This window comes from Cornus florida, unplaced genomic scaffold, assembly GCF_030987335.1.
Source record: "Cornus florida cultivar Cherokee Brave unplaced genomic scaffold, ASM3098733v1 CherokeeBrave_3.0.0_Hap2_Chr10, whole genome shotgun sequence".
In the NCBI taxonomy this organism is placed as follows: Eukaryota; Viridiplantae; Streptophyta; class Magnoliopsida; order Cornales; family Cornaceae; genus Cornus; species Cornus florida.
This window is the reverse complement of record NW_026775580.1, coordinates 83,742,607-83,750,869: the sequence shown is the minus strand read 5'-3', so window position 1 is coordinate 83,750,869 and position 8,263 is coordinate 83,742,607. Positions and strand designations below refer to the sequence as shown.

Genomic DNA, 8,263 nt, shown 5'->3' with positions numbered 1-8,263 from the left:
GATCTCTCACTGGTGGAATCAGCTGCACATGTGGATGCTGCACATTTTAATTATGCTGATTATTCATTGGTGGATGATATACCGGCACAGTAGTTACTGCAGGCAGATTTGATAAGATTGGTGGATTCTCAATCGGCATGCCGAGTTTATGATTCGGCACATTGCCGATTGTAATACCAAGTCCTGCACTTGGCGGTATAATGCTTGTTCGAGGCCCTTCGGATATATGTATCAATGGTGCCGTCATACGCTGGAATATGGACTCATTGATATGAGATACTTCAGCTTGATCATGCCGATTGTCTCAGCTTTGATTTACTGATATACTGGTATGATTCGGCACATTGCCGATTGTAATACCAAGTCTGCACTTGGCGGTATGATGCCTGTTCGAGGCCTTGAGATATATGTATCAATGGCGCCGTCATATGCTGAAATATGGACTCATTGACATGAGATGCTTCAGCTTGATCATGTCGGCTTTAATTAGCCGATATATTGGTTTCAAGTTTTTGATTCATCTTCTCCAACTGGGTGTACATCATTTGGTTTAACTCCCCTGTCATTGATCTCATCTCATGAATTTGAGAAACCAAAAGTTGATTTGATTCTCCCATTTGAGATCTCACCTCACCGATCTGGGCATCGAATTTTTGCATAATCGATTCCAATACCCGACCCAAAGGAACGTCGGATGGAATAGAAGAGTCGGCATCATCGCCTACGTCGATTTGTGGATTTTCTTTGTCAGTATTATCTCATGTATTCACGTCTTTCGAACATCTTAGCTTTAGAGGCATCTTTACTATAACTTGCTCACCTGATGGGGTCCCACCAAGCGTGCCAAAAATATTGACCCTAAAATCGGCCGGTTAGAGTCGATCTTAATTTAATGTAAAGCGGGCGTGCCAGAACCATTTGTGTGGTTCGATGTGTGAATTGTCAACTTTAGTCCCTTTGAGCGAGTTGACTTTCAGACGATTGCGAGGAAAAAGGGAACAGAAAAATTCCTCTTTGGGTTCAAAATTGCCTTAGTTAAAAGGACTTTCCAGTGAACAATTTATAATAACGTATCAAGAGAATAGAAAGGGGAAGAAATAGATATAGAAAGTGATAGGGAGAAAGAGATATGGGAAGAGAAATAGAACAAGACTGAAATAGAGAGAGAAATAAAGATAGCAAGGATGCTATTTGAGGAAAGTGCTTGAGAAAGCAAACAAAATAATAAATTGATTCTGAGGGTGCTGGACCTCTTGTACAACGTGCCTCTCTGTTTATTTATAGAATAAATGGTAAAATAAATTCCTAAATACAAGCATCCTAGTTATATTCTAATACAACCACACAATTATTCAAATTAAACTAATCTTAACTAAATATTAATTCCAAATAAAATCTAATCCTATTGATAAATCAACTAAAAATAAATTCAAACTAAACATTCCTAGATAAACACTAATTCAAAAATTAAGTAAACACATAAATCTTATCTAACATAAAGTTCAAGAACATTCTATCCATGTAGCATCCTTACATATAGCGTTATTTTGTATGAGAACTGTCACGTCACTGTTCATGTATAGCACTAATGGATTTTATTCCAACTAAAATGCTATTCCAAACCACCTTCAATCCAATCACCTTCCATGACCCAGATATCCTTCTTGGCCCAAACTCCTAGCACATCATTACTGACCAAGCTTTATGTTCTTGACCCATATTACTATATCATTGATCATCAAGTCCAATTGAAGCCCAAACCCAATTACCAAAATGGATATCAACAGTGACACACGCGCAAAGGTATATGTATACATATATATTTGAATTATTTATAAGAATATGGCATGGTACAACTTTCCCAACAAGAAAGTAACATGCAGAATGAAGTCAATTGATTCTCTATTATTTTATTATTAATTGAATGCCAATGTCTATTGCATATTCAGAATACGCCTTCACATATTGTTTGCAAAATTAAATTTTTAGATAAATTATGTGTCTTCATGCTGTCTTTAATTAATATTTAAAGTGACACTAGCATAATTATAATAATAGATTCAAGTTAATGAACTCTCCAATAGAATAGTTTTATAAATGCAGAATGAAGCCAATTTATAAATGTGTATTTATCAAAAATCTAATTTATTTTTATTTTTGTAAATTTGTGTCTCCAACCTTAAGAAATATTCTCTCTATGTATACTCCGTATTTATGTTTTATACATTCAACACCAGAAGTCATTCCATTTCCAATTACAGCCTATGGAAAAAATTTCAGCAACTCCAAACAAAGAAGTATCAATGAAATCATTGAACCATTAATTTAATTGGTATAACCTCTTCTCATTAATTTAATTGGCCAAGTTCAATTTTATGATATATATATATATAGAATCGGGTAACTGTCAAACACGTGAAGTTATTAAGTCAAAGAACTTGGCCATTTATTTTAATATCACCATAACCTTACCATGAAGACTTTTCATGGATATCATGAAAAATATATATATTAAATTGTTGACATGCACTGTATTGCATGTGAGTATGACCTACCCAACACATTATGCTCTGATGGAACATCCTATCCATATATATATATATATATATATATATATATATATATATAGATATTACTCATGATTGTCTAGCTTCCTCAGCTTGTATAATATACTAGTGAACAATTTGGTATAAACAGATCATCTGTCTATATAATATGATTTTTATAAAAAAAAAACGTTTAGCTACTTGGTTACTAGTTCTTATCATGATCCGAACTGGGCTAGTTGGCAGAGTAATTTATGTATTACATGTACAAACCATAAATTGAAAAGGACGTCATATATTAAGGCCTCAGGACATCAATCCAAAAGAAATTTATTCCAGTTGCAAGAAAATATACATACCTACCCAACACAATATGCTCTGATGGAACATCCTATCCATATATATATATATATAGATATTACTCATGATTGTCTAGCTTCCTCAGCTTGTATAATATACTAGTGAACAATTTGGTATAAACAGATTATCTGTTTATATAATATGATTTTTATAAAAAACGTTTAGCTACTTGGTTACTAGTTCTTATCATGATCCGAACTGGGCTAGTTGGCAGAGTAATTTATATATTACATGTACAAACCATAAATTGAAAAGGACGTCATATATTAAGGCCTTGCGACATCAATCCAAAAGAAATTTATTCCAATTGTAAGAATATATACACACACACGCATATATATATATATGAATATATATACTTGTTATACAAAAATATATTGTCATCACACCTCCACCTCAATCTAATAGCCAGAGTGTACCTGTTCAAGTCTTTCTATAATACAATTATTTGCCATTTATTAACTTGTTTTATGCTCTCATCAATCATATGTTGTGTGTGTGTATATATATCTTGAAGTGAAACAAACAAGTGCAGGATCATAATGAAGAATCAAAAAATCATTTGTTTGTCAATATTGTTAGTTTCTCTCCTCCTACCTAGTGGTTACGCTCAACTTAGGGGGGACTTTTACAAAAACACATGCCCTAATGTCGAATCACTTGTCCGGTCAGCTGTCACAAATAAGTTCCGGCAGACCTTTGTTACTGCTCCGGCAACTCTCAGACTATTCTTCCATGATTGCTTTGTCCGGGTTCGTAGATTTTTCTAGTTTCTCTCTTTATTTCTTTATTTTTTAAGGCAAATACTCACATACACGCACAAATGTCCCCTATGAAGCTTGACCCCTCACTTTTTCTTTTAAGCAAGGAGATGTTAATTTTTTCTCCCTACATTTGTTTTTCTTTCATCTTTTTTTTTTTTGTTTTGTTTTGTTTGAAATGTATCAATGCATTATGTTATTAATTGTTGAAGTATGCACTAATAATGGTCTTTCTTGGTAATTATATTAGGGTTGTGATGCTTCTGTGCTGCTCTCAAATAATGGAAAAGCTGAGAAGGATCACCCAGATGATATTTCACTGGCCGGAGATGGATTCGACACGGTGATCAAAGCTAAGGCTGCTGTTGATAGTGATCCCAAGTGCAGAAACAAAGTTTCATGTGCTGATATATTAGCTTTGGCTACTAGAGAAGTCGTAGCCTTGGTATACAACCTTTATTTCCTAGCTACCTATATATATACACACATATTATTTATATACAAAGCGAATTAATTTGAAGTTGAAGAAAACAAATGTAATTTAGATATAATCATTGAAATAATTAAATTGTTTGTGCAGACTGGGGGACCTTCTTACTCAGTGGAATTGGGGAGACGCGATGGACGAATTTCTACCATAGCAAGTGTTCAACACAAGCTTCCACACCCAGAGTTCAGTTTAGACCAGCTCAATACCATGTTTGCTTCCAATGGTCTCACCCAAACAGACATGATTGCTCTATCAGGTACCCAAAACTTTGTTTTTAATATTTTTCTACGAGTTATTTTCTTCTTTGGTAACTCTAGTTCAATGCACACTTGCATGTACTGATGTAACATGCACCTAATTTAACTAGACTTTCATAATGATTATAATGTAGAACTATTTGTTGAAGTCTATATAGCACCTAATTTAACTAGACTTTCATGATGATTATAATGTAGAACTATTTGTCAAAGTCTATATAGCACCTAATTTAACTAGACTTACATGATGATTATGATGTAGAACTATTTGTCAAAGTCTGGATGTTCAAAAATCGATATGAATATGTTGTTGCATTTTCTGGAGCAGTTTCAACAAGCAGGGACAGAACCAGAAATTCTGTTCAAGGCACAATGTAATAAACAAAAAATTAGGGGGGGCGGAATTTGCAATTTTTTATTTCAAAAATTTATACATACAAAAATGTAAATATTTAAAAGTTGGTTCCGGCTTTGTCAACGAGCCCATTTTAATCTGAAAAAACTCATTTCTAATCCGAAACCTGACAGTAATCAATACTCACAAGCTTTGGTCATCACATACGTTATTTTTTGTCCAAATTTCATCGTTTAGGCTTAAAATTGCGTTTTTCTAAAGACTGTCAGAACTTTTTAAAATTTTGTTACAGGTCTAAACGGTTTCAGACTGCTATAATTTTTAGTGATTATTTATGTATTTAATTTTAGAGAGTTAGACTTTTGAGCATACAAGTAGTCCACATTAATTAATAGTCTTTATTTAGACTTTGTAGATTCAAAGATTCGTTCATAAAATGAATTTGGTATCAATGTAAGTCATATAATATTGTGTATAATTGTTGTAGGTGCACATACAATTGGTTTCTCACACTGTGGACGCTTCTCCAAACGCATCTACAATTTCAGTCCCAGAAACCGGATTGACCCAACTCTCAGCCTAAGCTATGCACTTCAGCTTAGACAGATGTGTCCGCTCAAAGTTGACCCCAGAATCGCCATTAACATGGACCCGACCACGCCTCAAACTTTCGACAACGCCTACTACCAGAACCTTCAGAAAGGAATGGGCTTGTTCAGCTCTGATCAGGCACTGTTTAGCGACGGACGATCAAGAGCCACTGTGAACCTATTTGCATCAAACAATGGTGCTTTTAACCAGGCTTTTGTGGCTGCTATTACCAAGCTTGGCAGGGTTGGAGTGTTGACTGGGAATCAGGGTGAGATCAGACGTGATTGCTCTGCAGTAAACTAGCTAGCAAGAGAGAGTTTTCATTTCAAAAGATCATAGAATGTGGTTTTTATTTTTCTCCTCAATAACTGGAATTGTTCTAGCCTATTCATTAATGGGGTTTGGTTTCATAAATAAGACTATGTTTCATTTCATTTCATTTAATTATCGCCCAAGGAATTGGACAAGCAAAAACCTTAAATTTGGAGAAAATCGAGACGTGTGCACCCCTATACACACCACTATACAATGTCTCGTATTTTTTAATTCAATTTAAGAAACATAATTGGGACACAAATATTTCAACACATCCAAATTAGATGATAGCACTAACACTTAAGTGGTCCAATCTAATCAATACTTTTATTAAAAAAAAGTGAGCCTACATATTACAAAGAAAACTAAACATATGCTTCAATTGGATAGTAACGGAACGTATATGGTCATTAGTGGTTGATGAAAGAAGCTATTAAATTCGTTGGGTTATTCTATAGAATCAAAACAGCTATTTTTGAATGTTAATTTTCTCAAATCTCAACCGGGATCCAAATCAAAATACATTTAAAACATTTTTGACGACCTAAATTTAAAAATATGTCCAGTTCCATAAAAAGAGAACTAAAAAATGAAGAAGAAGAAGTTGAATTCAGGTTGACCATTTGATAAAGCCATTTGATGAAAGATTAAGAAAAGAAAATAAGATTAGTGTTAGAAAAATTAAATTAGCGTAAGAAAATTTATTATTGTAAATTCAGGAACGAAGCTTAGTCATTAGGCATTATCAACTAAATATATTTTATCACGTAAGCAAAAATGTGTTTTTTTTAGTGAATCTTATAATTACGCGTCAACATTTAAGTAGTAGTTGAGAGCTTACATTTTCTGGACTACCCAAAGTTTGCATCCACTAAACGAACCGTACCTATTTGCAGAAGCCCAATTCTAGCTAACCAATCTATGCTCCCTGTTCTCAAGCCCAATAAAAAGTTGGGGTGTTTATTTGATCCGTTAATTCGCGGTCCGATTCATCCCACACAGAGTCGGTGGCGGATTCATGAATCCGTAATTCATGTATCGAATTACAAATTAAAATGTAAAAAATTCAATTGGATCCATGAGTACGATCAGTGAGATATATATTATATAATATTATATACATTTTAGTGTTCTTATTTTTGAACATTTATTTACTACTCTGGGACCTTTAGTACTGTTCTGGTTATATCAGAAAAGAGGTATTCATTATCTCCACCAGTTTATTGGTGGATAGCCTGAGTGCTGTTCTGGTTTCTTAGTACTGTACCATGCATGCATGCATGCGTATAAACATCAGGTGCTCATTTAATAGGAAATCCTGGGGGCATTCAACATGAGTTCTGGTGAATTACTGTGGGAGCTTGAATAAATAGTAAGGCACTTCAGATATACTTGTAAAATAGGCACTTGTTTTTTCTAGGATGAGTACAAGCATTTCAATCTGATTTAACTTGTTAAAACAGAACTACCAAAATAAATAATACAGAGTATTAGTTTAAAATTCCAAGAATGTATTAGTTAATGATTTTTTAAATTAAAATTAGTTAATGATAATTTAATGATCTTTAAGAATGTATTAGTTAATGGTCATTTAAATATATGAATTAATATTGCTAAATGAATTGCGAAAAAAAAAAAAAACCCATTTACTATTATCCAGTTGCGAAAAACCTCTATGAATATTTTTGGCAAAAAATTACCTTTAACTATCCCAAAAGGATATTTTTAACTGATGTCTGTTTAAGTGGTTGTCTGATGGATTTTTTTGGATAAAATATCCCTTAACAGATTATTCTTTAGACAATTTATTTATTTTTTCTCTTTTCTCTCTCCGCGTCAAACAAGCCTTCTTATTCCTTCAAACACAAAGCTAAGAACAAATCCAAAAACCCAATCGTTAAAAATTTATCTTTCAGCACTGTTTGGACAACATGATATAATACATGTAAACAATAGTTATGGCCAATCTATGGTATTTTTTTTTTTTTTTTTTTTTTTGTCATGATTTCATCCATGTAATTGAACAAATCATTTGCACGTAACAAGTGTTATGTTTCTTTTGGTTTTTTACCATCTTATTGATAAGAATTTTAAAAAAGAAAAACCATCTTAATAGTAAGAGTGAGTAAACTTCTTAGAAATTATCTCCAATACTTCATCTACGTGGTACATATATTTTGAGTAGTAGGTGGTGGAATCAAAACAATATATGATAAGATGATAAATGCATTTCTCTCAAACTAAATGACTTAAATGTTCTTTATAAAATTATAATTAGATTATTGAGAATTAAATAGAGGGCAACAATGTCCTTTCCCATTAAAAGCGATTATATTTTTAGGTCTTTAACTTGAGTACATCAATTACAATAATTTGGTCTCAAAAAGTTACTTTAGGATATTTTGTGTTCTCAAAGTAAGTAAAATAAATTTAAAAAAAATTAAGATTTGAAAAAGAAATTATGTCGCTTCTTAATTGCCAATTTAGTCTACTTAGTTTGCAGTAGCATAATTCAATTAAGGGAAAAAAAAGAAATTGGACTAAGGAAATATGGCAAATTATTAATTATTTTTCTTAAAATAATTAAT

The 8,263-nt window shown here is 32.7% G+C and overlaps 1 protein-coding gene across 1 annotated transcript; it reads left to right on the top strand.

Annotated features, from left to right (window-relative positions):
* The first annotated feature begins 3,445 nt into the window (after window positions 1-3,445).
* Window positions 3,446-5,663, top strand: LOC132279075 (peroxidase 16-like). Its single transcript, XM_059781007.1, has 4 exons — window positions 3,446-3,658; window positions 3,918-4,112; window positions 4,248-4,413; window positions 5,257-5,663. The coding sequence occupies exons 1-4, from the start codon at window positions 3,449-3,451 to the stop codon at window positions 5,661-5,663; spliced, it is 978 nt and encodes a 325-aa protein (XP_059636990.1). The 5' UTR covers window positions 3,446-3,448.
* Window positions 5,664-8,263: the final 2,600 nt, after the last annotated feature.

What these genes read in the sequence shown, in the direction of transcription:
- LOC132279075 (XM_059781007.1), top strand. Translation starts at nt 3,449, where the DNA reads ATGAAGAATCAAAAAATCATTTGTTTGTCAATATTGTTAGTTTCTCTC. An exon ending in TCCATGATTGCTTTGTCCGG is followed by an intron (nt 3,659 to 3,917) that starts GTTCGTAGATTT and finishes TAATTATATTAG; the next exon opens with GGTTGTGATGCTTCTGTGCT. An exon ending in CTAGAGAAGTCGTAGCCTTG is followed by an intron (nt 4,113 to 4,247) that starts GTATACAACCTT and finishes TTGTTTGTGCAG; the next exon opens with ACTGGGGGACCTTCTTACTC.